The sequence below is a fragment of the Malaclemys terrapin genome, chromosome 7, assembly GCF_027887155.1.
Source record: "Malaclemys terrapin pileata isolate rMalTer1 chromosome 7, rMalTer1.hap1, whole genome shotgun sequence".
NCBI lineage: Eukaryota > Metazoa > Chordata > Testudines > Emydidae > Malaclemys > Malaclemys terrapin.
In genome coordinates, this window is record NC_071511.1 from 56,112,301 (window position 1) to 56,139,380 (window position 27,080).

The window sequence follows — 27,080 nt, forward strand, 5'->3', positions numbered from 1 at the left end:
TCACTCACTTGGTAGAACTCACCCAAGCCTTGAAGAAATGTAGCCAAGGAAGAAACATGTTAATGGTGAAAGCCAAAAGCAAACCAGAGCCAAAGCATAAATGAGGGGGTGAATGTCCCCATTCCTCAGACTACGTGCAGCATTTGGCACAACAAAATACATCCCTTTAGAGCTTATTTCAAGTCTTTTCCCCATGACCTGGCACAATGCTATTTGTCCAGGCTGCCTGCAGTGCAGGGAAGAGGGGTTTGTTTTTAAACTCCCTTGACTGAAGTTGTTAAAGAAATCATGAAAACATTTACTTCTATTTGAGACACTGAATTTTGGTGTAAGCAGACTTGCACCCACTAATGCCACTGGTGAATATGGTCCCGGGTGAGCAGTAAAAGGAGCCTGGTTCACTCAGGCCAGTCCTCGTTATGCACACACTCACATCATGGAGCCACAAGCCTCAGTAGCTTTCTTTCCCAGAAGGAAGGCTATTGACTGTGTGCACTGGGAGGGCTATTTGATGGGCCAGGACTGGAATAGCAGGGGAAGTTGTGGGTCAGCAGAATTGCACTGGTATGGTGTGCTTGGGACTAGACTAGCAGGGAGCATTGCATGTCAGGGTTAAGGTGCATTGTAGAGCAGTGGAAGGCCCAGGACTGGAATGACTAAAGGTGAAGCAGCAGGTTAGGATGCGGTACACTGGCTGCAGGACAGGATGGGAATAGCAGAGGGTGCAGTAGGAGAGTGGTGCACTGGCAGAGCTATGTTGGGCCTGATAACATGGGCAAGGGGTACTGCAGGTCAGTGCTGAGGCCCACAGGCATTTGGCAGCATTAGGTGGAAGCCTAGGACTGAAATAGCTGGGGGGAGCTGCAGGGCAGAACTAACATGCATTGGTAGAGTTGTGTGTGTGATCTCGGACTGCAGTGACAGAGGGTGCTGGAGGTCAGGACTGAGGTGCATTGTGTATGGGCAAGGGCCAAGACTGTCAGAGCTTCCCCACCCCTATTAATCCCTCACTTCCATTAGTGCTCAATCAATCCACATCTGCCTTCCATGCAACCCCCTCTCCCCCCAGCCGCGCACACAGTACTCACAAGCATGAAGACAAAGCAAATAGTGATAAACAGATTGGCAATGGCCACCACATTCATCCCAGCACTGATAGCCAGAGACATGGCCGTAGCGGTGTAGGATACTAGCACCAGTGTCAGCATGAAGAAAAAGAACCGTCCTGCTACTGCCTGATAACCTGTCAAAACAGCATGAGACAGAAAGGTCCGGTGAATGGCTGGGTTATAAAACCTTCGCAGCTGCCCTCGGAACCCTGTCCATGGTAGCAAGACACTTGCTCAGGCGAGGAGCAAAAGAGTTTAGAGTTGGCTGCAATGAAGCAGAAGCCAGATGGCCAGGAATTCAGGAGATGAAAACTGAAAAGTAAGTTTACTGGGAGTCGGTAGCCAGCTTCACCTTGCATTCCTGTTGCTGGCTGGCCTTTTTCTAGTAGGATTTCCAGCTAGATTTCACCCCATGAATTGTTCCTGTATATCAGACTGCATTTAACAGCCTCCAAACACACGCACAGTTCAGTCTGTGCAGGGACGCTGGAGGCACTACCTCCCCCTTTTTAAAAAAAACCATTTGTGTGGCTTAGCTGTAGAAATAAGCATGGACGGCTCAGATTCAAGATATCAAAGGTGTTTATGCAAGAACAAAGCGGGGCAGGGGTGGTTAAGTGAACGTATCAGTTTTTTACCAATCATCCAGTAACTTATGCATGAAAAGATAATGCCTGGAAGAGTTCTCATGGGCAAAAGGTCTCCAATCATCAAAGCAAAGAAGTATGCTGACACTCGGTAGTACCCACTGGTGTACTGATGGCTGTGAAGACAGGAACACAGGTTATTGTACATGTTTAGAGGTTATCAATATGGATGAGAACTAACTTCAGCAATGACTATCTGTTATTTATTAAAAAGACAGCTGTAATGTCAGGATAACTGGGTTCTATTCTTAGCTCTGCCACTGACTCACTATCCAACCTTGGGCAAGTTGCTTACTTGCTCGGTGCCTCAGTTTCCCATAATCCATAAAGTGGGGGGAACAATACTGATCTGCCCCTACAGGGCTGTCATAAGGGCTTCCTTATGCTTTGTAAAGGGTTTTGAGATCCCTGAGTGGAAGGCACTATAGCAGTGTGAAGCATTACTATACTGAAAAAGCCTCCCATCCCTGCAAAGGTAATGGTCCTGAACATTGCACAGGTGGAAGGCCAAAGGCTGGTTCTCACTGGAAGAGGATTGATTTGAAAGCTTCCATAGCTAATTTTGAATATCTGTTTCCAAGAGGAAGTGGAAGGCTCAAAACTTGGAACTCACTTCTAGGCCACTGACTCAAATCCAATCCAGGTCGTGACCACAAGTCGTTGGCTGTTTGCTGGGCCAGGTGAAATGAGTTGGTCTCAGGTCAGTTACCAGGGCCCAGGTGCCTGGGTCGCCACTGGCACTAACTGGAGCCTCCACTGGCAGTCTTTGTAGACAGGCCAAGCAGTGGTTAAGCTGTCGAGGCTGAACTCTGACAGGCCCTCACCCTAAAGTGCTTTATAGGGGACAGCGCTGGCAGAAATCAGCCTGAGGGAAGCTGGCAGTGCTGCTGCTGAGGCTGTAGTGGGGAGAGGCAGATGCGTCCAGTCTCCAGGGGCTATCATGCCAGTGCCCTACGGAGGCACTGCATACACTTTTAAGAGGTAATTATGTGACAGCCGTCATCTTGTCAACACAATGGGGATTGATTGAGCGACCTTCAGAGCTAAAAGTAGGAATTACTACAGCTTGAGCCAAGGTGCAGTAGCTGAGGGCTGTAACAACTCATACCCTGTGTGGATAGACACACTGGGGGACCTGTAACATACACTTCCCAGTGGGTTACAGTCACATTTCAGAGAGAGATTCCCAGTTGCCCCTTTAAGGGCAGCTTTAAACCACATTTTCATTACTGCTGTGGTGCAAAGAGGACTTCACAGGGGCCCAGGATCTGACACCCACTGATATGGAAGCTATTCTTTGAGTCCTATTTCCTATCTATGTATGTGGGATCACCCAGCTCATAGTTCAGGCGTCCTTACAAGGCTGGGCCTCAATGCTAAGCCATTATGGGCAGGGGTGATGGATTCTGCCTAAAAGTGGGGGGGCACGAGGGCCCATCCCTTCTGTCGTCCCACCCCTGCCCCTCCTCTTTCCCCTGAGGCCCTGTCTCCTGGCCAAGCTGTAAGTCAGAGCTGGGGGTCCTCCACCAGCCTGGAGTGGAGTGGCCTGAGAGCAGCTCCTGGCCCATGTCCAGGGCAGGTGGAGGGTCCGCAGTTTCCCACAGCTGCCTGTGTGGCTCTTACTCTGATCTGGCTCTGGCTCCCAGCCTGGCCTGGGGGCAGGGCCTCAGGGGCTGAAGAGCCGCAGCCTGGCCATTGTAAGAGCTGCCTGGCAGCTGTGGGGAGCCATCGACCATCCACCTGCCCTGGGTAGGGGGCCCAAGGGGTGGGGACACAGGCCGGGGGCTATTCTTGCTCCCCCTCCCCCGGCAGGTGGAGGGTCTGCAACTCCCCAGGACTGCTCTTACCCAGGCCAGGCTCCAGCTTCTGGCCTGACTAGGGGGCGGGGTCTCAGGGGGAAGAAGAGGGGCAGTGGGCCAGGCCTGGGCAAAAAGTGTGAGGGCCATGGCCCCTTGGGCCCCTCATTCTGGTGCCCCTGATTATGGGTTGTCTTTTCTCTACCTCTTGAGCATTCCTGTGCAGCTTCCCCAGCTTCTGCCCCCTGCTTAGCCTGGACTCTGTGTTCCCTTTGTCCCATCCCAGATTCCTAAAACAGAGCAGGGTCCCTATTTCAGAGGCGCAGTCTTTGTTAGCACCAGAGGTTGCAGAGGAGAAGCAAAGCCTCAAAGTCGGGTCCTGGCAGGTGAAACTTGTTTCAGGTAGTCTGTCAAAATTCGCACCCTCCACCCTAAATTCTGATAAAGAAATTCTTGTGGGAGGGCTGCTACTTACACAAACAATTTCTTGTCCTTTATAAACAGCTCGATTGCTGATACGCTGGAAAAGCACTGGTTTGAGGTTACGAAAAACAAGGATCCAACCCTGGAATACAAATCAAAATAGTTGAAGACCAAGGCACAGGCCAAAATCTCCAATACCAGAAACCTTATCCCGGATCATAGCAGCTAGAGATGCCAAAGGCCTATTATATCATCAAGGCATTTCCCTGCCAATACAGTACAGTTCCCTGACACAGGAGTATCAGAGAGACAAGGTGGGTATGGTAATACATGTTATTGGACCAACATTGCATACAGGAGGTATCATATACTTAACTGATACCTGCCTCTTCTTGTCTCCTTCATATTCCACGTGGGAATACTCCTTGGGGTGATGGGACAGCTGCTGTTTCAGGAACTACAGTAATGCCTGACCTCGGGCACCAAAAGTTAGGAGGTCAAACCCTGTTCACCCCTCCTGGATCTGAATGTAGCCCAGGGACCCGACGCCTCCCCGCTGCTGAAATGTGGCAGAGATTGACCCGAAATAAATGGGACCCTACTTCAAGCCTTACCTATTCTGAATGCCACTTTGGTCTAGTTTTACTCTGAAAAAGATGGCCCCCACAATCAGGGCTAGGAGGGTGGTCACTGCGATCTGGAGGTGCAAAGAAAAAGGAATTGTGCAAAGGGAAGAACAGGGAGGAGTCACTGGATAGAACACAGGTCATTAGAGCCACGTACAGGGCCCAAAATTTACATTTGTCTCTGATATTTTGGACCAGTGTTTGGGTACAAACAAAGATACTGGGCCAAATTCTCATCAGTTACCCTCCAGACAAGCCTAAAAGCCTTGGCCACACTCCTCCCCAAAGAAACAGAATCACGTGCTCCAAAGTAACAGCCCATCATCAATAACCTTAAACAGGGCAGAGAATTAACAGCACACTCAAAATTCAAGGCACTGTCTATATCCCCAGTGGGATTGAGAACTGATCATTTCCCAGACAGCCATCACTGTACTTGCACAAAACTAAGGCTGGGATCTTTAATGGTGCCTAAGTGGGTTGGGTGCCCATTGTCTATGAAGGGTGCCTAGTTCCCTTAGGGGCCTGGAAAATTCCAGCCCTATTTTGGCAGGTGCTTTATAAATATCGATAGACATAATGGGATTTGGAGTCCTCTGCCTCTACCTCACTGACTGGACTCTAGTCCTGGTCAGCAGGGAGCAAAAGTCACTCAGTGGCCCATGTGAAATTCTGTTTCTTAATGGACCCGTGGCCTAGAGATGTCTATGGGGTCACAGGAGTGTTCTGAGAAGAACTCAGCCCACTGTCTCTCTCTGCTGGATCCTGCTTGCTGCTCATTTGTTTAGGGTTAGATCGTGCTTTTAGTCACAGCCCCTGTCGTTCAGGGCTGTGTAATCTGTATGGGGCAAAGATATTGTGCTTTGGAGACACCCCAAGGAGTCCCAGTTCCTCCCCTGCTTCTGCCTTGCTACGGAGGCACTGTAATTGACTGCTGGCATTTACCAGCCATTCAGCTCAGCCAGCAGGTCTGCTGCGATGTCTACTAAAGACCTGGAGTTTTACATAGGTCACCAGCCAGCCATCAGGCAGTCATGATTTCTTGCCCCTGCTGACCAGGGCTGGATTCAAACCACTGATCTAGCAGGGACAGCGATACCACAACAAGGAGCCTGATATGACCACTGCAGAGTGAGACTGGAGTGGTCCTACTCAGCAGCAATGTCTCACCTGTGCCACAGACGCCTGGGGGTTCCTGATGAGGTTTTTGATGGCACGGATGGACACCCAGTAGAGCTGGGTGAAGAATCCATTTGCATATGTGACCTTGTTCATGCTCCTCGACTTCCCCTGCTCATTCTGCTGGCTGAGCTCCACTTTCTTCAGCTCTTCTCTCATGTCCCGATACTGGCTGGAGTTCAGGTACTGCTCGTGCAGAGTTTCCACCACGCTCTTGTCCACATTCTGCTCTTCATCACTGATTACCCCTAGAGTAAAGAGCCCAAGACAGGACTCAGCATGATTAATCCAGTCCCCCATCTTAAACCCGGCACCGTTGGCTCAGTGGGATCTCACTAATGCAACCCCTGATCATGAGGAACCCATGAAATCTTTAGCTGACCAGGATTTGGGATCAATGTGGGAGCTTCCCATTGAGTTTGCTCCAGGTTCCTTATTCATGGAGCCCACTAAAGAGACTGCTGGCCGGCATTGCAGACCAGGGCCCAGGCCTTCAAAGGGATTTATGTAATGAATAAACTCTCAATGTAATGAATCAGTAGGCGTTAGGAGCCTAAATGCCTTTGAGGATCTGGGCCCAAGTGACAGCACCCTAGCTAGCCCAGCTGCTTTAAAGGTGGCTGGAACCTTCTTCAATGGGTGGAGGAGCCCAAGTGTGCACCCTCTACCCCGAGATTCTATACAATTGGGTCTTTGTTGCGTGGCCATACAACAGACCTGTTGTACTACACAGTGCTGCACACTGCACATGCATACACGGCTACAGAAAAAGGTAGTGTTTGATCATAAAATCAACCCTGGCTGGTTTGTGTATGTTGCTTCCTTGGAGGACAAGCACTGTTTTCTAGTGGTTAGAGCATAGGACTAGGAGTCAGGACATCTGGGTCCTGCTCCCAGCTCTCTGGCTGTCTCAGGGTTTTACACTGCTGCCCATCACTGTACTATCTGAGCGCCTGCCACGTAAAACCAACAGCAATTACCAACATCCCTAATGAATTTCAGGGAGTCTGTGGCACTGCTCCCTTTTCAGGGTCAGAACTCTGCTTGGGCTTGAGTTTTAGTTTGTCTCTGCTACCAGTTACCTGGGTGACCATGGGCAAGTCACTTCATCTAACTCCATGCCTCAATTTTTTCCCATTGTAAAAGTGGGTTGATAGCACAAAGTCACCTTTTCAAAGCATTTTGAGAGCCTGAACGCTCCTGCTGAAAGGTGCTATATGTGAGGGCAAAGTACGAGTAGGAAAATACAACAAAATGCCCACTCACTAGGAGAAAACAAAACAAAAATCTACCCTCACTGCCTGCAACTTCCCCTGCAATCTGGCCAAGGCCTGCTGTCTCATTCACTGGCTCACCTCCTCCAGTCCCTCCATTGTCCAGGCTTCTCTGATCACCTCTGCTTGCCGTTACGGCGGTGGAGTCACCGTTTATCACGTCAAGGAAGAAGTCAGCTGGGTTGTTGAAGGGCTCGCATTGATACCCTGTAACGATAGCAAGCAGAACACATTCATGTTTTAGACCGAACACTGCATGGTAAGGACCAGTTATAAGAACACTCCACCCCCCACCCCATCCTCTTTCACACAAGCCTCTGGGGTGCTTTGGAAGCACTGACTAACCATAGCACCGCTGCTGAGAGGGAGGGTTACCCCTTGTTTTTCAGGTGGGGAAACTGAGGCATACCCATAGGTTAAGTCCACAATTTTGTCAAGTCTGCATTGGTTTTGGGTGCTTAACTAGAGACTCCTTTGGACTAACTATACCTGCAGCTCCCTCTGCCTTGAACTGAGCTGTGGGTGCTCGGCCTTTCTGAAAACCAAGCTCAGTGTTTCCTTTTGGGCACCCAACGCTCTGCAGGGCTAGACTGTCATGGTGCCTACTTGGCCCGTGGGGCAATAAGGCCCCTCCATGTCGCCTCTGCTCTGCTGGGGACTCTGGCCACGGGTGGGGAGAGCAGGGCTGCTCGGCCAGCGGTTCCTGTGGCAAGTGACTGGGTGGGTGAGGAGGGGACTGAGGGGCTGAGGAGACACAGTAATACTGGTCCTCCATCCCCTGCCACTCACTGGCCAGAGGGGAGTAAGCTGTGCACCCACACAATGAAGTACCCTCCCGAACAAGGGGGAAGGAAGAGCGACAGGGCAGAATGTAAGGTTACAGCACAGTGACAGAGAAAGGAATAGAACCCAGGAGTCCACACCACACTCTCCATTATCCACAGAAGCAGGGTTCCCACTTTGTAGTCATTACCCTGCTAACACAAGTGTAGGTGTAACACTGACAGACCCCGGTCGTCGGCAGGTGGGAATCGAACCTGGGACCTCTGGAGCTAAATACATGAGCCTCTACCGCATGAGCTAAAAGCCACGTGGCCCTTAGCTAAGGCTGTAGAGCAGCCTCATTAATCTCTCTCTCTAAGGGTACGTCTATACTTACCGCCGAACCCGGAGGTAAGCAATCGATCTTCTGGGATCGATTTATCGCATCTTGTCTAGACGTGATAAATCGATCCTGGAAGTGCTCGTCATCGACGCCGGTACTCCTGCTCCGCGAGAGGAGTACGCGGAGTCGACGGGGGAGCTCGCCTGCCGTGTGTGGACCCGCGGTAAGTACTTTGTAGTTCGAACTAAGGTACTTCGACTTCAGTTGCGTATTTTAGTTCGAACTGGGGGGTTAGTGTGGACCAGCCCTAAGTGATCTTGGTGCCACTAGATGGGACAGAACACCACACCCAGGAGGTGCGTGGGTTACATAGGCACCAACCACAGTGCTTTTCACCCTTTGTAAGAAATACCCTCTTGCACATGATCTTCCCTGCCAGTCTCCAGGGCTGGTGGCAATTCGGCGGCGGGGGGGCGGGGGGGGTGTCCTTCCACGCTCCGGGTATTCGGCGGCAATTCTGCGGCAGGTCCTTCACTCGCTCTGGGACCCGCTGCCGAAGTGCCCCAAAGACCGGGAGCGCGGAAGGACCCCCCCGCCGTAGAATTGCCGACAACAACCGGGAGTGCGGAAGGACCCCTGCCTAGGGCGTCAAAAACCCTGGTGCCGCTCCTGCCAGTCTCCCCACCTTCTCAGCAACCTTCAGACCTGTGGGCCCTGCACCCAGATCCCCGGTGGTCCACAGACCTCAGCATGTGACCCACTGAGATAACCCTGCCCGGGATGCATATAGCCACCTAACTGTTGTGACCTTGTCGTTTGTTTTACTGAGCTTCTAATTGTCTGGGAGCCTGCTGTCAGCCGTCATTTTGTGAGGCAGAGTGGATGCAATGAGCCCTGAAGGGGGGACATACACTGAGCTCTCATGGTGACCTTACTTTTGTTCTATTTTGCTTTTTTTAATCTACATAAAACTCATTCAGACTGTAAACATGAGGCTGCTTTTTGTGTCTGGAAAATGCAGCAATGGACTAAACGTAGCAGGAGCTGATCCATCATTATTAAGAATTAGGCACTAAGCAATTTAAATAATTTGTTACCTTATTTCTTGCCATATTTTGAGATGTAAGCACTAAAATATAATAGGGATTAGCATTATTGCATTTGCAGTGCAGACTTACCGATAGAACTAAAATATTTCAGGGCTTGCTTAGCCAGACCATGATACAGCACCTTTCCCAAAGCCAACAACGTTAGGCTGTCAAAGAGCTTGAAGATGGAATAGCGGGGCTGGTGGATAGAGAAAATGATGGTCCGACCTCTTCTCGAAAGCCTAGGATGAGAGCAAAGAGTCCAAACCTCAGCTGCGCCCATTGTTTGCCGGAAGCTGGGAATGGGCGACAGGGGATGGATCACTTGATGATTACCTGCTCTGTTCATTCCCTCTGAAGCAACCTGGCATTGGCCACTGTTGGACGACAGAATACTAGGGTAGATGGACCTTTGTTCTGACCCAGTATGGCCGTTCTTATATACATATTTCAGAAGACGGGGCAAGAGGGTCTGGTCATTCAAGGATATTTTTCTTAGCTACTGTTTTAGCCTACTCTACCCAGACCACTATTACCTAGTTTTCCTTTGAACTATGTTTGCTGGAAGCCCTTTCACTTGTGGTATGTCTTCACTACCGGCTGGATCGGCGGGCAGCGATCGCTCCAGTGGGGATTGATTTATCGTGTCTAGTCTAGATGCGATAAATCAATCCGCGAGCGGTCTCCCGTCGGCTCCTGTACTCCAGCGCTGAGAGAGGCGCAGGCAGAGTCGATGGGGGAGCGGCAGCAGTCGACTCAGTGAAGACACCACGGTAAGTCAATCTAAGTACGTCGACTTCAGCTATGTTATTCACGTAGCTGAAGTTGCGTAACTTAGATTGATCCCCGCTCCAGTGTAGACCAGGCCTAAGTGAATGTAGTGTTGAAGAAAGTGCCCAACTGACTGCCCTGAAGGCTTCTGCCCCCAGAACAGATACAGCATGGGCAGCAGCTGGGAAAGCTTTCCCTACAATGCCCAGCCAACAAGCTGCAAGCCCGAGAGGGAGGGAGCCATCTCTGGTGGAACGAGAGATTCAGCAGCCTTTCCGGAGTGGTTGTTATGGACAATTTGGCCCAATCTACACCCAGCAGTCAGTCCGTCTCCAGCTTCAGTTACGAGAGACCAAAGGAAACCTGTTATCAGCCATGATCCATTTTCCTAATGTAGGGAGGAGCTCTGGGCAAAACGTTTTGTACAAAACTTTTTTTTGGCCCAAAACTGCAGATTTGGCGACACCAAAACATTTCATGTCCATTTCACTAAACTGTTTTGGCCCCAAAGACCTAATATATATATATTTTTAAATTGGAATTCTTTGACATTTGTGAAACAAAATGTTTCGATTTTTTGGTTTGAAGCATTTCTTTCGTTTCAAAATTTCCTTTCGTTTTATTAAAACACAAACTGGTCAAAACTGAAATTAAACTTTTTGATTTTGTCAAGACAAAGTGGCTCATTCAACCCAAGAGGATTTGGAATTTTTTGAGTTTTCCATTTGCTGAAAATTTTCGAAAAGTTTCATTTTTGGTTCAACCCAAAACAAAATTTTGTTATTGTTACTTCTTAGAATTGCCAGCAAAACTGAAAAATCCACCATCGGCCAGCTCTAGTCGCTGTGAGTGACAGCCAAGAAGTGACTAGACCATGAGGACTGAGCTCTCAAATCCTTCCCACTCCAGAGGTGACCTCTCCAGGACAGAGTTGGGGTGCCCTGGTTGCAGTGGGAAGCTGGCAGCGGGGCTGTCCATACTGGGGCTGTTCTTCAGGGCTCTGAGCTGAAGCCCAGTGAAGTCAATGGGCTTTGGATCAGGCCCCGAGAAAGAGACTCCCAGGCCAGCCTCTTTCACCAGCACTAAGACCAGTTAGCCATTGGTTTAGATGAGCACAGAAGCATTGGTGTTAGATAATAAACCCCTGCAGCTCCTACCTCTTCAGTAGGATGAGCACCGCGTTGGCTGTGCTAGCATCCAGGCCGGTGGTGGGTTCGTCCAGGAATAGGACCGGGGGCTCCGTGATGAGCTCCATGCCGATGTTGGTTCTCTTCTGCTCCCCGCCTGACACCCCTCGGATTAGTTCTGTTCCTACCTAGAGCAAAGATTTTTGTGTTTGGTACCTGGCTTTGCTGTGGGGCGCCGGGCTTGCCCTGGCAAACAGTCCCATTAACACCCAGAGGACGAGCCGTGTCTGCAAGTGCTAGGCTGAGCCGTGCTTGCTGGATCCTGCCCTCAGGGGACACCACGGGGCAGTGTGGAGATCATGCACAAGAGCAAATATTTCAAACATAAATTGTGCTGCTGGCTAAAGGCAACCTGATGGGGCAAGAATGAATTCACCCCATAGCCTTTTCCACTGTGCGGGTGAGTGCATAAGGGCCTGAGTAGACCAGAGGGGACAATGACGACACCTCAGCTGAGATTGCCACAGTGGGCCCTTCTGACCCCTCTTGAGTTTTAGCATCGTGACCTTGACATCCTCACATCGTACCACAAAGCCAGGAAGTGGCTGGCAAAGGAGAAGAGCCCTGTGATCTGGGGGGCTGTAGGCAGAGTTCTTCCCCTGTTCCTATATAGCACATGCACACTGGACACGGTCCAAGCTGCGCCACTTCCTGGACCACAACAAAACCTAAAACTGCCTTCAGGGCTCAGCTCAACTGTCTTCCCTGCAGCATCCCTCCTACCCTATTTTTTTCTGCCTCAGAGAGGCACACAAACTCTTTCATACCCCTGGTTTGGAGCTAATGAGATGCAGCTGAACCAACATCAGAGTGAGCCAGCAAAAGTAACTCTACATTTTTGTGCTGGGTGTAGCCCCTGAGCTCAGGGCAGCTCAGCAGAAAAGCCCTGCATTCCTAGCATAGTACAGTGCCCATCCCCACGATATGGGCGAGAAGTTAGGATTCTGAAGCAGGTTCTCCCCCTGCCCCCTCAGCACCCGCAGGTACTCACCTTAGCATCAGCTACTTTGCTGAGCCCCAGCTCACTGATTATCTGAGTGACCCGCTCTTCCTTTTCTTTAAAGCTGATGGAGCTGGGGAGGCGCAGGGCTGCAGAGAAGAGTAGATTCTCCCTCACTGTCAGTGTGCCCATAACCACGTCATCCTGAAAACAATGCAAATTCACTGCTGAAAAGCCAAGCACATTTCAGCTCAATCCTAAGCACCTTGTTATTTGCCTTTCCGTAGCAGCGAGTGACCCCAGCTGGGATCAAGGCCCATTGTGCCAGGAGCTGTACGTACATACAGTGAGGGTCAGCCCCTGCCCCAGACAGCTTGCAATCTAAATAGACAATGCACACAAAGGGCTACAGAGACGGGGAAGTGACTTGCCAAGGTCACACAGCAGGTCAGGAAACAGAACCCAGGTCTCTTGTCCCCTAGCCCAATGCCCTATCCACTAGACAACACTGCTTCCCACAAAGGCTGCTGTAGTGCTGGAAATGCAGGCTATGGAGCTTTGCACTGGGAGGTCATTTGTCATGTAAGTCACTGTGGGCTCAACTTCTAGAAGTGCTGAGCACTGAGAACTCCAGCTGAAGTTGCAAGTGCTCAGCCTCCATAGGTTGAATGGCAGCCACTCGGAGGAGCCAAGGCCCCCACTATGAGATGGAGCTGGCTACACACTTTTAACACCTATTGGCTCCAGCTGCAAGTCAAAACAGGAGCAGAGAGTTCTCACCCCCGCCCAGCTGATATTCAATCCCACAAAGCACCAAAACTGTGGGTGGAATCCTGGCCCCAATGACATAAATGGGGGTGGGGGGGATTACGCTGACTTCAGTGGGATCAGGATTTCACCCTGTGCTTCCATCCGACATGCTTCTGTAACACCTGGTCAGGAAGCACCACTCCCAGTGCTCTCAAAACGCAACTGTTCAACACAGTCCCAGGCACTTCCATCAGATTAAATCTGTCCAATTTGTAAATATCTGTGCAGCTTCATAGCATTGAAATTACTATTTAAGGCTTGCAAGCCAGACTTTCAGCTGATGGAAATCAGCAGAGTTCCATAGACAATGCTTAGGTACATCAGCCAAGGTGCTGACTCTGTGGATAATTAATATGGTTCCAAGGCAGGAAAGGAGCAGATTTCTTTAACCTGCTGAGGCCCTTCATCCACCTACAAAGCAGAAAAAAGTGGGGGCACAGCCCAATATTTTCCCCCACATGCAGGTCATTTTGCATTTTGCTTTGGTTGCTTTATAGATAGCTGGTGGGTTGGAAACTGGAAAGCAAGGATTCCTAAACTGGGAATTCTTACAGGAAAAATCAAAATCCTTCACACTTTCTAAGAGCTATGGGGGAATTTTTGGATCCTGGGTCTTGATCTCAGCTGGAGGATTGAAATCCAACCTCAATTCAACCTCTGCTTTCAGTCAGAGGCCCCGATGGTTCCCTGAGTCAGCTGCTGCCTTAGTTGCCAAGTTAGTCAGGTGTGTTCTCTTTGCCTCTCCCAGCTACCTGAATTCTAGGCTGTCATTGCTACTCTAGAATGAGCTGAGTCCACCATTTCAATCTCTTTTCACAATTAGGGGGGAGGGATAGCTCAGTGGTTTGAGCATTGGCCTGCTAAACCCAGGGTTGTGAGTTCAATCCTTGAGGGGGCCACTTGGGGATCTGGGGCAAAATCAGTACTTGATCCTGCTAGTGAAGGCAGGGGGCTGGACTCGATGACCTTTCAAGGTCCCTTCCAGTTCTAGGAGATGGGATATCTCCATTTAAAAAAAAAAAAAAAAAAAAAAAAAAAAAAATTCAGCTGGCACTGCCTGCCTGTAACGTAGTAGGAGTGAGGCTGACCAGAGCCTGAAGATAAGAAGATCATTAGAGCTCTCGTTGCTTCCCAGCCTTATCAGATGTTTTACTGTATCTAGTCCTTGCTGACAACCACCCACCTGCATCTGAAGGGCCCTGCTTGAGATGTCTCTGCCTGTGGGCCATCACCCTGGTTAAAGAACCATGTTATCATGTAGGAGTCTGGATGCCACTTTTCCATTCTCATGCAACTCCCTTTACAAAGACTTCACACCATGGCAGCTCTTGATCACCAATATCTCTGCTCCTCAACCACTCAGCTTCTCCCAGCCAGGAGACAGACAGAAGAGAAACAGACGCTGACCTGCACGACATATCCTGAGATACACTTGAAATTTGGAGGTTGCGGGAAGCCATCTATGAGCACTTGCCCGGACAGGCCAGCAGGGTCCTTTCTAGCAGCCAGCACATCTAGGAGACTAAAGACAAGCAACAGTCCTTAGATTCCGCCATACCTACTTTTATTTTCATTGGGTAACTGCTACGATTAGGGATAATTACTAAGGCTTTGCATTTCTGTTGAGTCTGCACTGTAATTTGCTCAGACTATGCTGCAAACTGACTGATCTCAACTACAAGCAGTGCAAAAGGCACTAGGTTCAGGCCTCACCTGGCACTGGGATTTTAGGTGCAAACTCTTACTGTAGGTGCAATTCACAGGTGCACATCATGTTGCACTTGTGCAAATAGTGCCTACAGCTAGGGGTTTGTCCTGGCACAGCCACACCACTGCTAGAGCTGGGTGGTAGTTTGCAGCCAAAACGTTTTTCTGGTGAAAAATGCAAAGATTTGATGACACCAAAATTTTTCAGGAATTCCTGTTGATTTCACCGCACTGTGTGTAAAAAAACCCCAAATCACAAAAATACTCTGAAAGTCTAACCATTTCATTTCAACATTTTCAGAGTGAAACGGTTAAATTTTTTTATTCAAAATAACTTGTCCTTTTGAACTTTTCCTCTTTTATTTTTTTAAAAATTGAAAACAATAAAAAACACTCGAAACGAAAAAAAAAAAGTAGATGTGGGTCAAACATGATGTTCTGTTAGCCCTGAAACCAATATTTTTTGACTTTCTGATTCACCAAAAATGTCAAACATTGTTTTCTGTTCAGCCAAAAACATTTTTTTTCGATTTTTTGGAATGGCAAGTCAACTGTTATTCATCCCACTCTAAACAGTGGCTCTAATCCCAGTGGAGACAAGGAATGAGTCTTCCTGCTAACAGGCAAACTCAAGCCAATTTTTTATAACACAGAAGTGTGCTGTCTAAGGGTCCAATCCATTGTAAATCAGGAGCAACTCTATCTAGGTGAATAAAACACTATTACCAAAGTGAGCTCTTAGGTTTGGTCTACACTTAGAATTTATATTGGTATGGGTATGTCAGTGAATAGCAACAAAACCACCAGAGTAGATACACATGTATACAGAAAAGTACTTCTGTCAATGTAGCTAACAATGTTCCTACATCGGAGGAAAACTCGTTCTGTTGGTGTTTGCTGTATCCAGGGCTGGCTCCAGGGTTTTTGCCGCCCCAAGCAGCCACTCCCCCCCACCCCCGGAAAACAAAAAACAAGCAAACAAAAAAGCTGCGATCGCGATCTGCGGCACTTTGGCAGGAGGTCCTTTGCTCCCAGCAGGAGTGAGGGACCCACTGCCGAATTGCCGCCGAAGATCCGGACGTGCTGCCCCTCTCTGGTGTGGCCGCCCCAAGTACCTGCTTGGTAAGCTGGTGCCTGGAGCCGGCCCTGGCTGTATCTATGCTGACATGCCCGTGCCAACATAAGCTCTGTAATGTAGACACAGCATTAAGCAGATAGGGTTTTGTCCTATCCTGGGGGGATAAAAATGGATACTTTTTTTGAAAAAATTTATATATCAAATAATGTTATTTATATCTGATTTTTTTGGTTTTATTTAAATTGTAATAAGTATTTTTAAATATAAACCTGTTTCAATGAAATCTGAATTTAATGCAAAATATGTTAAGGCCTAAATGGCTTATAATCTCATAAAGCATTTAAATAATACATACATATGCTGTTTTGTGTGTTTAATTAAATTCCAGTTGCAGCTTGACACAAATCATGAGCAAAATGTTAATTATCTCATAAATAAGCAAGATATCATTCACTTTTTCTAACATACTAAAATGTACAATTAATAAGAATCTGAAAATATTCTGCTATATCATTGCTTAAATAAATGTATATAGTTGTAGTGTACCCTTGTAGGCAGTGAAAAGATGCACCAAATCTAGCATAAAAGCTCTCTTTAGTTGTAAATCAACATATTTGAATAGCTATGTCAACGAATGAGAAGGCACCTTTCTTTAGAAAATAACTGAAGTACAAATGGAAAGGTTGATGAAAATTGCTGATTTAAATCAAGGTTTGCCACGTGGTGATTTAAATCATTATTTCAATCACTGATTTAACTCACTTCACCCTGCTGGGAGGAGTTCAACGATGGCCTGTAAGAGACCATCTCACCCCCACTCTGATCTTCCTGGGTGATGATCCTGCTCTAGGCCTTGCATTGCAATGATCTTCCATGAGCTACTTTGCCCATCACTATCACTCTTAAACTGACCACTGGGGTGGTGACAGCGTGGCAATGCAAGACACTCTCCTCTTTTCCTCCCACACAAGAGCAAGTCAACAGATCCAACTTTTAAATGGAAGTAGCCTACTTTATACTTCCCTAGCATCTTTCACCCAGGGATCTCCAATCACTTTACAAACATTGCTGCAGCCCCTCTGCACCCCTGTGAGACTGGAAAGTATTATCATCCCCTATGCTATAGATGGGGAGAACAAGGGAAATCATTTGCTCAAGGTTATGGAGCAAATCAGTGACAGAACCATGAACAGAACCCTGGGGTCTGACTCTGCTCCCTCCCAGAGCTGGGCATGGAACCCCAGAGTCCTGCCTCTTCGTTAAGGACTAGACCATGGGTTCTCAACCTGCAGGTCGTATCCTGACAGAAGACAGTCACAACCACCCTGATAAACAGGAGAGAGTATATGGGAGGGGGGTCCAGAGCGGTTGCAATATGAAAATGGTTGAGAACCCCTGCATGAAACTACACTCTTGGTTGAAGCCCATGCAATATGTATACATCGGCCATGAATAAATTTGGGATGGAAATTAGCAGATTTCTAACTATCGGAGGGGCGAGATTCTGGAACAGCCTTCGAACTGGAGTAGCAGGTGCAAACAACCTAACTAGTTTTAAGACAGAGCTTGATAAATTTATGGCTGGGATGATATGATGTGGCTGCCTGTGACAACAGGGGACTTGACCCAGCAGGTCCCTTCCAGACCTATGTTCCTAAATCATGACGGTGCCTTTCCAAGGCCTTAGATTTTTCCAGCTAGTCTCCTCCAGCCTCCAGGGAGTTCAGTTTCCACCTAGGACTGTTCATTCTCCATTGGAGGAAACCAAAGAAAGACTCACGAGGATTTGCCGCTCCCTGTTGGTCCCAGGATAGCATTCAAACCCGGCTTCATAATGCCACTGGAAGAGAAGGGAAACGGTTACTTCTGAATGGCGATCTGCCTCCGTGGAGCTCCTGGCAGAACCGGGGCCTGACTTTGGATCCAAACACACTCCTGGCAGAACCGGGGCCTGACTTTGGATCCAAACACATTCCATGGGGTGGGAAGTTTTAGAAAAATTATAAATAAAAAAGTGAAACATCCTCCCTCACGCCAATTTGAAAGCAGTAACCATGTTCCCTTCCTTGTCCCTGGTCCCCAGTGTCTTAAAGGAGGCTTCTGCTGGAGATGATGCCTCTCCCCTCTAGCAGATTTCACTCCTCTCCTTTCTCCAAAAGAGATTTTGGGATGCATGAACTTACCACACATTGTGGAGAACCTTCTTCTCCACCGTTGTCCGTTTGCAGAGGGGCCCGTGGGACTGTTTGATTGTGTACTGGATGTTGTGGAAGCTCATGACAGAGCCCCGAGGGCACTGAAGGGATTCTCGCGTTGGGATAGAACGCAGGAAATTGCCTGCTTCTTCTTCCTCCCTGATGGATAGGATGCTGTGGTTGGCTGTGCCTGACCTCATGTCTTTGTTGGAGAGGCTGACCTCCACTGGAGGGAGGTCACCAGGGTGCTCTACAGCTCCCATCTGTTCGAATTGACTGGGTGGGAAACATTAGAGAAAGGGCAGAAAATAAAAGTTTTTTGTAAGAAGTAAAACTATTTTGAATCTTTAAAAAAAAAAAAATCCCACCCCAGCTCTGAAGCTCAGATCCAGGCTTCACTATCATCCAGAACAACACACATGGCAAGTTTGAAGAACCGGACCTGTATGTGTTTCGATTAGCAAGAGAAGTGTCTGAGTGAGGTGGAAAGCCACATCCACAAGGAGGGATTTGGGATGAGTGTGACGGCTGCCATCTTGGCCTACAACAGGGGACTGAACCAACTAAAAACACTCATTGCTACAGCTAGAAAGCATGGAGGTGACGTAGCACACACTCACCAGTGGGTTACAAATTAAACCACCTTATACTTGTGAAACGTTGCATAGGGCAGATCAGTCACTCAGGGCTCATCTACACACACAAGAGATACCAATATAATTATACTGGTACAGTTAAAGCAGTAACTCCCCCCTCCCCCATGCGTATGCAAGTATATCACTAAACAGGTGCTTTATAGCAATACAGCTCTTCCTGTAAAGGAAGTGGAATAAGTTATATAACAAATAAACCTTCAGTTCAGCTTTATCAGCTAAGTGAGGAGCAGGGAGATTTTTTCAAGAGGTGTCAAGGTTCCTTCCCCACTCTGAACTCTAGGGTACAGATGTGGGGACACGCATGAAAGCCTCCTAAGCTTATTTACCAGCTTAGGTTATCAGTAAGCTGCCACCACCAAATCGTTTATGAGTCATTTGAAAACTCTGTCTTCCCCGCAAAATATCTCCCTCCCAAATACTATAACCCTTCCCTGGGCAGCCTTGAGAGACTTCTCTACCAATTTCCTGGTGAACACCGATCCAAACCCTTGGATCTTAAAACAAGGAGAAACTAACCATTCCCCCTCCTTTCCCCCACCAATTCCTGGTGAGTCCAGATCCAACCCCCTTGGATCTTAAAACAAGGAAAAATCAATCAGGTTCTTAAAAAGAAGGCTTTTAATTAAAGAAAGAAAGGTAAACATCATCTCTGTAAAATCAGGATGGAAAATAACTTTACAGAGTAATCAGATTCAAAGAGCCCAGAGGAACCCCCTCTAGCCTTAGGTTCAAAGTATAGCAAACAGAGGTAAACCCTCTAGCAAAAGGAACATTTACAAGTTGAGAAAACAAAGATAAAACTAACACGGCTTGCCTGGCTGATACTTACAAGTTTGAAATATGAGAGACTTGTTCAGAGAGATTTGGAGAGCATGGATTGATGTCCGGTCCCTCTTAGTCCCAAGAGCGAACAAACCCCAAAACAAAGAGCACAAACAAATGCCTTCCCCCCTCAAGATTTGAAAGTGTCTTGTCCCCTTATTGGTCCTTTGGGTCAGGTGTCAGCCAGGTTACCTGAGCTTCTTAACCTTTTGTCAAGGCTGCTTCCCCACTCTGAACTTTAGGGTACAAATGTGGGGGCCTGCATGAAAACTTCTAAGCTTAACTACCAGCTTAGATCTGGTCCACTGCCACCATTCCCAAGTGGATTCCCTTCCCTGGGAAGCCTTGAGAAACTCTTCACCAATTCCCCGGTGAATACAGATCCAAACCCCTTGGATCTTAAAACAAGGAGAAATTAACCATCCCCCTCCTTTCTCCCACCAACTCCTGGTGGATCAAGATCCAATTCCCTTGGATCTAAAAACAAGGAAAAATCAATCAAGTTCTTAAAAAGAAGGCTTTTAATTAAAGAAAAAGGTAAAAATCATCTCTGTAAAATCAGTATGGAAAATAACTTTACAGGGTAATCAAACTTAAAGAGCTCAGAGGACCCCCCTCTAGCCTCAGGTTCAAAGTACAGCAAACAGAGATAAACACTCTAGTAAAAGGTACATTTACAAGTTGAGAAAACAAAGTAAAACTAACACGCCTTGCCTGGCTGTTTACTTACAAGTTTGAAATATGAGAGATTTGTTTAGAAAGATGTGGAGAACCTGGATTGATGTCTGGTCCCTCTCAGTCCCAAGAGTGAACGAACTCCAAAACAAAGAGCACAAACACAAGCCTTTCTCCCCGCAAGATTTGTAGTAGACACCTTCAGGCCACTCCGCATCATCTGTTTCCTGGGCTGTAAACTGGCAAACGTTTAATTCTCTGGAATAAAAGGGCTTAAGAGAATTAACATGGTATACCTTAGGCTTTATGGTGGAGGTGGGGGATGCTATGAGATAGTTAACAGCTCCTAGGCGCTCCTGGACCGTGAATGGTCATTCCCACGACGCTTCCATTTTATGGGCCTGGAGCGCCTTTAAGACCATGACTTGGTCTCCTACTTTGAAGGACCGTTCTCTGGAATGTTTATCATACCAGGCCTTTTACTCTTCCTGAGCATCCTTTAGGTTTTCTTTAGCAAGGGCTAAAGTGTTGGAGGGTGCTTTGTAGGTTGCTTACAAAGTCTAGAATGTTAGTTCCTGGAGAAGGCGTAAACCCCTCCCATTGCTGCTTCACCAACTGTAATGGCCCCTTAACCTCGCGGCCATACACAAGTTCAAATGGTGAAAACCCTAAACTGGGATGTGGTACAACCCTGTAGGCAAAAAGCAACTGCTGCAACACTAGGTCCCAATCATTGGAGTGTTCATTTACGAATTTATGTATCATGGCCCCCAAAGTTCCATTAAACCTCTCCACCTGGCCATTGGTTTGATGGTGGTAAGGGGTGGCAACCAAGTGATTCACCCCATGAGCTTCCCACAGGTTTTTCATGGTCCCTGCCAGGAAATTAGTTCCCGAATCGGTAAGGATGTCGGAGGGCCAACCTACCCTGGCAAAAATGTCTGCTAATGCCTAGCACACACTTTTAGCCCTGGTGTTGCTTAAGGGTACTGCTTCCGGCCATCGGGTAGCAAAATCCATGAAAGTCAGTATGTACTGCTTTCCTCTGGGGGTCTTCTTTGGGAAAGGACCCAGAATATCTACAGCTACTCGCTGAAATGGGACTTCGATTATGGGTAGTGGCTGGAGAGGGGCTTTAACCTGGTCTTGGGGCTTTCCCACTCATTGGCACACCTCACAAGACCGGACATAATTAGCAACGTCCTTGCCCGTTCCCTCCCAGTGGAAGGACTTCCCCAACCGGTCTTTGGTTCTGTTCACCCGAGAACGGCCACTGGGATGATCATGGGCTAAGCTCAAGAGCTTTACCCGATACTTAGTGGGAACTACCAACTGTCTTTGAGGATGCCAGTCTTCCTGGTGCCCACCAGAAAGAGTCTCCTTGTATAAAAGTCCTTGTTCTACAACAAACCGGGGTCGGTTAGAAGAGCTAAGAGGCGGTGGGGTGCTCCGTGCCGCCGCCCAAGCTTTCTGAAGGCTGTCATCTGCTTCCTGCTCGGCCTGGAACTGTTCCCTTGATGCTGGAGACATCAGTTCCTCCTTGGACTGTGGACTGGGGCTTGGTCCCTCTGGAAGCGATGCAGGTGCTGGGGCTGTTTCCATTGACTGTGAACCGCTGTCCGCTGGTGCACTATGTGGTATTTCAGGCTCTGGCTGAGCCTCTTGGGTAGGGTTATCTGCTGCTTCCGCCAGTTCAGGCTCGCTGGTGCCCTCTGGCATTGGAGTTGTAGACGGGTTTGCAAGCGCTGGACTCAGTGCTGGCAATGGTTCTGGTGCTGGTTGTGTTGCCAGTTCCGGTTCTGGGACTGGCTTTGGCTGGGTCTCTGGGATTGGATCCACTACGGCTGTTGCAGTCGTTGGCAGGGGATCCGGTTCCACCACCTTTGTCTGGGTCTCTGGTAACACAGACGGGGCCCTGGTGGACAGCTCAGGAACAGGGATGGGGGTGAAAGCTGGCTTAGCCTGGCTGCGGGTGACTATTCCCACCCTCTTGGCTAGCTTCACATGGTTGGCCAAGTCTTCCCCCAGCAGCATGGGGATGGGATAATTGTCATAGACTGCAAAAGTCCACATTCCTGACCAGCCCTTATACTGGACATGCAACTTGGCTGTAGGCAAGGTTACAGACTGTGACATGAAGGGTTGAATTGTCACTGGAGCCTCCGGGTTGATGAGTTTGGGGTCCACTAGGGATTGGTGGATAGTTGACACTTGTGCCCCAGTGTCCCTCCAAGCGATAACGTTCTTTCCGCCCACTCTCAAGATTTCCCTTCGCTCCGAAGGTATGAGAGAGGCATCTGGGTCTGGGGATCTTTGGTGTGATTGGGGTGCAATGAACTGTAATCGGTTGGGGTTCTTGGGGCAGTGAGCCTTTATATGTCCCAGTTCATTACATTTAAAACATCGCCCAGCTAAGGTATCACCGGGGCGATGTTGGTTGGTGGAGACTGGTGTGGTGGGATGAGAAGGCGTCTGGGGTTTCCCTTGGGATGTGGGTGGGGCCTTGGGGTGTCCCCGGTGGTAAGGTTTTGTTTCGGCTTGCCTCTTCTGATATTCGCTCCAACTGCTACTAGTTTTTTTCTTTTCTGCCACCTCCACTCATTTGGCTCCAATCTCCCCCGCCTCGGTTACAGTTTTGGGCTTCCCATCTAGGATGTACCTTTCTATTTCCTCAGGAACACCCTCTAAAAACTGCTCCATTTGCATTAGGAAGGGCAACTCTTCCGTAGATTTAACATTTGCTCCTGATATCCAGGCATCTCAATTTTTCCCAATGTGGTAGGCATGTCGGGTAAATGACAGATCGGGTTTCCACCTTAGGGCTCTGAACCGCCGACGGGCATGCTCAGGTTTTAGCCCCATTCTGATTCTGGCCTTGTTTTTAAAAAGTTCATAACTGTTCATGTGTTCCTTAGGCATTTCAACCGCCACCTCTGCTAAGGGTCCACTGAGCTGCGGCCTCAGATCTACCATGTACTGGTCTGCAATGATGCTGTATCCAAGGCAGGCCCTTTCGAAATTTTCTAAGAAGGCCTCAGTATCATCGCCTGCCTTGTAGGTGGGGAATTTTCTGGGATGGGAAGTGGTACCTGGGGAGGGGTTGCTAGGATTGGCTGATGTATCCGGCCTAGCCCTTGCTACTTCCAGCTCATGCTTCCTCTCTTTTTCTCTCTCCTCCATCTCTTTTTCTTTCAGCTCCATAGCTCTCTTGTGGGCCTCCTCTTTGGCTTTCTCTTCTCTTTCTCTCAGCTCCATAGCTCTCTTGTGGGCCTCCTCTTTGGCTTTTTCTTCGTTGGTAGTCATTTTCCTGTTTTCTTGTGCTGGGTCACACCCCTCTGCAGTTGACAAACTGGGATGCACTCAGCTCAGGCTGCTGCTGAGTTAACAGAGACTTTCTAACTAGCTACTCCAGAGGAAGTAGAAAGAAAAAAAAACAATTCAGCTTGTAAATTCCTTTTACCAACTGTTTGCTCATTGATTGAACCCTTCTCTTAACAAAGGCCCTTGTTAAAAAAACGTAACACCTCTGCCTTCAGGCAAGGAGAGATAAGATAAGCATCTACCTTCACCTCTGCTTTCCAAGCAGCTAGAAGGAAAAAAAAATCTTACTGGCTTTTGGGTTTAAAATGATTCCCACTGCTCTGCCACCATGTCAAGGCTGCTTCCCCACTCTGAACTTTAGGGTACAAATGTGGGGGCCTGCATGAAAACTTCTAAGCTTAACTACCAGCTTAGATCTGGTCCACTGCCACCATTCCCAAGTGGATTCCCTTCCCTGGGAAGCCTTGAGAAACTCTTCACCAATTCCCCGGTGAATACAGATCCAAACCCCTTAGATCTTAAAACAAGGAGAAATTAACCATCCCCCTCCTTTCTCCCACCAACTCCTGGTGGATCAAGATCCAATTCCCTTGGATCTAAAAACAAGGAAAAATCAATCAAGTTCTTAAAAAGAAGGCTTTTAATTAAAGAAAAAAGGTAAAAATCATCTCTGTAAAATCAGTATGGAAAATAACTTTACAGGGTAATCAAACTTAAAGAGTTCAGAGGACCCCCCTCTAGCCTCAGGTTCAAAGTACAGCAAACAGAGATAAACACTCTAGTAAAAGGTACATTTACAAGTTGAGAAAACAAAGTAAAACTAACACGCCTTGCCTGGCTGTTTACTTACAAGTTTGAAATATGAGAGACTTGTTTAGAAAGATGTGGAGAACCTGGATTGATGTCTGGTCCCTCTCAGTCCCAAGAGCGAACAAACTCCCAAACAAAGAGCACAAACACAAGCCTTCCCCCCGCCCCAAAATTTGAAAGTATCTTGTCCCCTTATTGGTCCTTTGGGTCAGATGCCAGCCAGGTTACCTGAGCTTCTTAACCCTTTACAGGTAAAAGGATTTTGGTGTCTCTGGCCAGGAGGGATTTTATAGTATGTACACAGGAGGGTTGTTACCCTTCCCTTTATAGTTATGACAAGAGGCAGACAGGTGTCTTGGACAATTTCCTCTGAGAGTAATATCCCATGATGCAGTGGGGGCTCTATGGAGGACTGGGGTAAATGTTACATGCCCTTGCAGGAAGCAGATCACAAGGGACTGACCAGCTAGCCAACTTACTCACCAAGTGTCCTGCACTAGTCCCTGGGCTGAGGCTTGGTTTGGGGCAGTTGATGGGTGACCTGCAAGGGAGCAGAGAGCTCTACACAAGGAACTCACGCACGAGCTGTCTTGGCTTTCTAAGAATGTGTAGAAATCCCTCAACGCTCTGCCCGTATTCTCATCCCCATGGCTCACCTACTCACCCCACAGTCCTTGTAAGCCAAAGGACAGAGGTGACTGAGGGAAGGAGAAACTGGCTTCAAAGGCAACCTGCAAAGGAATTAAGAGATGGTTGGATTTCTGCCCTGATTCTGTTTTTTCATGATGGATAAAGAAGGCCTGAAAGGCTGGGGTGCGGGTTTTGTTTAAATAAGGTAAAAATTCTGCTGCTTTGTTTTGTTTTTCTCCTCCGTTGAATTGATCCAGTACAGGGGAAGAGCTGCTTGCCACATTTGAAATACAGAGAGTGTCTGTCCTGAAGACCATATAACAATTGGAGAACCAGTGTGACATCACCAGAGTCCTGAGTTCACAGCCCTTCAGGTGGTTGAGCTCTTTGCAAGTTTCACCTTTCCTCTGAATTTTCTGGAACGTTAATGATTGTTTGATAACAAAGGATTATGACCCTTATGTTACCAATAAGTTTTCTCGAGCTAGCTTCACCTTAATACACACAGGATAAAACACTACAGTGACATAGCTTCAGTGCTGCAGCTATACTGCTGTAGCGCTTCAGTGTAGACTGGAGGAATTCTCTTGTCTTTGCACTAAACCACCTTCCCGAGAGGTGATGGTGAGGCTGATGGAAAATTTACTAGTGTCTACATGGGGTTTAAGGTCAGCTTAGTTACATCTCCCAGGGATGTGGATTTTTCACACCCTCAAGCAAAGTAGCTGGGTTGATCTAATTTTCTAGTGTAGACCAGCACAGTTGCACCAAAGGCATGATTTTAAACTGATTTAGTTAAATGGGTGCAACTCTGTGTGTGGACACGTCAATTGATTTAAACCAGGCTTAGATTAGTTACAAGAGCAAGCTAACCAGTTTTAAACTGATATAAAGTGTGTCCACACAGGGGTTTGCCTTGGTTTAACTCAGTTTGTAAATTCAACCAAGACATGTATATGTGTGTGTACACAAGCCCAAAGTCTTTATTCCAGGGTACATTTTTCAGGTTTGGCATTCTGACGTGGGCTAGTGAATGGCGAAGGGCTGGCAATGGGGGAGGGGAGACCTCTGAGATAAGCCAGAGGCAGTGGGGAGGGGTTCTCTTTGGGGAAAACTCAGATGGGACTATTAATGTTCTTTCACACAAGGCCCTAGAATCAACCATTAAGAAAAGAGCCGGGAGCCCAGCTACAAACCCAAATCTCATAACTTAAAAGATCAGGGGTCGAGCTCCTTGTTCGCTTCAAGCAATATCTGAACGTCCCAGGCATTAAGACAAAGGAAATAGCAAAGAGCCACTCTTTCCCCTCAACAGACAGTGAAACAAGATGCAAAAGTGACTCTGTCTGTGCTGCTCCCAAAGATCTCAGTGGGACCTGGATTTCCACACTAACCACAAGCTGAGGAACTGTATTTCCATCAGCTGTTTTAAATATACAAACAAACTACACGGGACAAAATGCTAGTCTGTCCTTGTTACATACCATTCAGGAGCACCTACTGCAGCCATAGAAATGGCTGAGACAGAATAATTTTATATGAACAGATAAATCAATCTGCATTTTCACCTATTGTAGCTATTTACTGGGTGCTCATCAGTGCTCTCTTGGTTTTCCTGCAGTTAACATTTTTAAACACTGAAATGAATCACTCTATAAAATAGCCATCTTCTCCCCAAAGCTGAGCTGCAGAGAATGGCAAATCTTTGCAATCCATGGCACTCTCCCCATGCCCCATATCCAGGAGCAAAATCCCGAAGGAATCATTACCTCTTTGTTCCCTAGATCTCAGCTTTGCTTCCTCTCTGTTGTTGTATCTGGAGGTCTCCCAGCAGTGAGTGTGTGGAGTGTGATTCTCTACTCTGGGGCTTGCGGTTTAGTTCAAGTTAGTTACATAAACTGTTCTGCTCACATGCCAGCTGCTGGGAGTGTCAAATTAGTGCTGTCATGCAATTCACCCCAGCTCACTGGAGAAGAAGTCGCCTGTAAAGAGTCAGCCAAGCCCAGTGGCATGTACCTTCTGCTTTGGGGAAAGCAGATCAGGACCCTGAAGTCTCTCTGGAGTGACACCAGTACTGCTGGGACTCCACCACCTATTCATTAACAAAATGTCCCTGTAGATTTGGCCAAACTCCCTTAGCCTAGCCTTTGGGTGACCTCAGCACCAGCCTGACATTTACCAGCACACTGCCAGTTTAAAACGTGTTCGCCAACAGCGCAGAACAGCAACTG

General features: G+C 47.9%; 1 protein-coding gene across 6 annotated transcripts in view; it reads right to left on the bottom strand.

Annotated features, from left to right (window-relative positions):
- The window catches only part of LOC128839982 (broad substrate specificity ATP-binding cassette transporter ABCG2-like), a 30,038-nt gene extending 3,342 nt beyond the window's left edge, over positions 1 to 26,696 (bottom strand). Inside the window, exons 1-16 of one of the 6 annotated variants that reach the window (XM_054033367.1) lie at positions 26,619 to 26,696; positions 24,884 to 24,950; positions 24,703 to 24,760; positions 20,144 to 20,346; positions 17,924 to 18,211; positions 17,521 to 17,580; positions 14,363 to 14,477; positions 12,197 to 12,349; positions 11,176 to 11,333; positions 9,338 to 9,489; positions 7,136 to 7,261; positions 5,772 to 6,028; positions 4,590 to 4,672; positions 4,028 to 4,117; positions 1,748 to 1,872; positions 1,089 to 1,243 (exon numbers count right to left, since the gene is read on the bottom strand). In XM_054033367.1, the coding sequence (XP_053889342.1) occupies positions 1,089 to 1,243; positions 1,748 to 1,872; positions 4,028 to 4,117; positions 4,590 to 4,672; positions 5,772 to 6,028; positions 7,136 to 7,261; positions 9,338 to 9,489; positions 11,176 to 11,333; positions 12,197 to 12,349; positions 14,363 to 14,477; positions 17,521 to 17,580; positions 17,924 to 18,198 (1,749 nt within the window). In that variant the 5' untranslated portion in view covers positions 18,199 to 18,211; positions 20,144 to 20,346; positions 24,703 to 24,760; positions 24,884 to 24,950; positions 26,619 to 26,696. Of the gene's footprint in view, positions 1 to 1,088; positions 1,244 to 1,747; positions 1,873 to 4,027; positions 4,118 to 4,589; positions 4,673 to 5,771; positions 6,029 to 7,135; positions 7,262 to 9,337; positions 9,490 to 11,175; positions 11,334 to 12,196; positions 12,350 to 14,362; positions 14,478 to 17,520; positions 17,581 to 17,923; positions 18,212 to 19,420; positions 19,432 to 20,143; positions 20,347 to 24,702; positions 24,951 to 26,618 lie in introns of those variants that run through there. The other 5 variants (XM_054033366.1, XM_054033365.1, XM_054033369.1 and 2 more) reach the window with 5 other exon arrangements.
- Between the last annotated feature and the right edge of the window lie 384 nt (positions 26,697 to 27,080).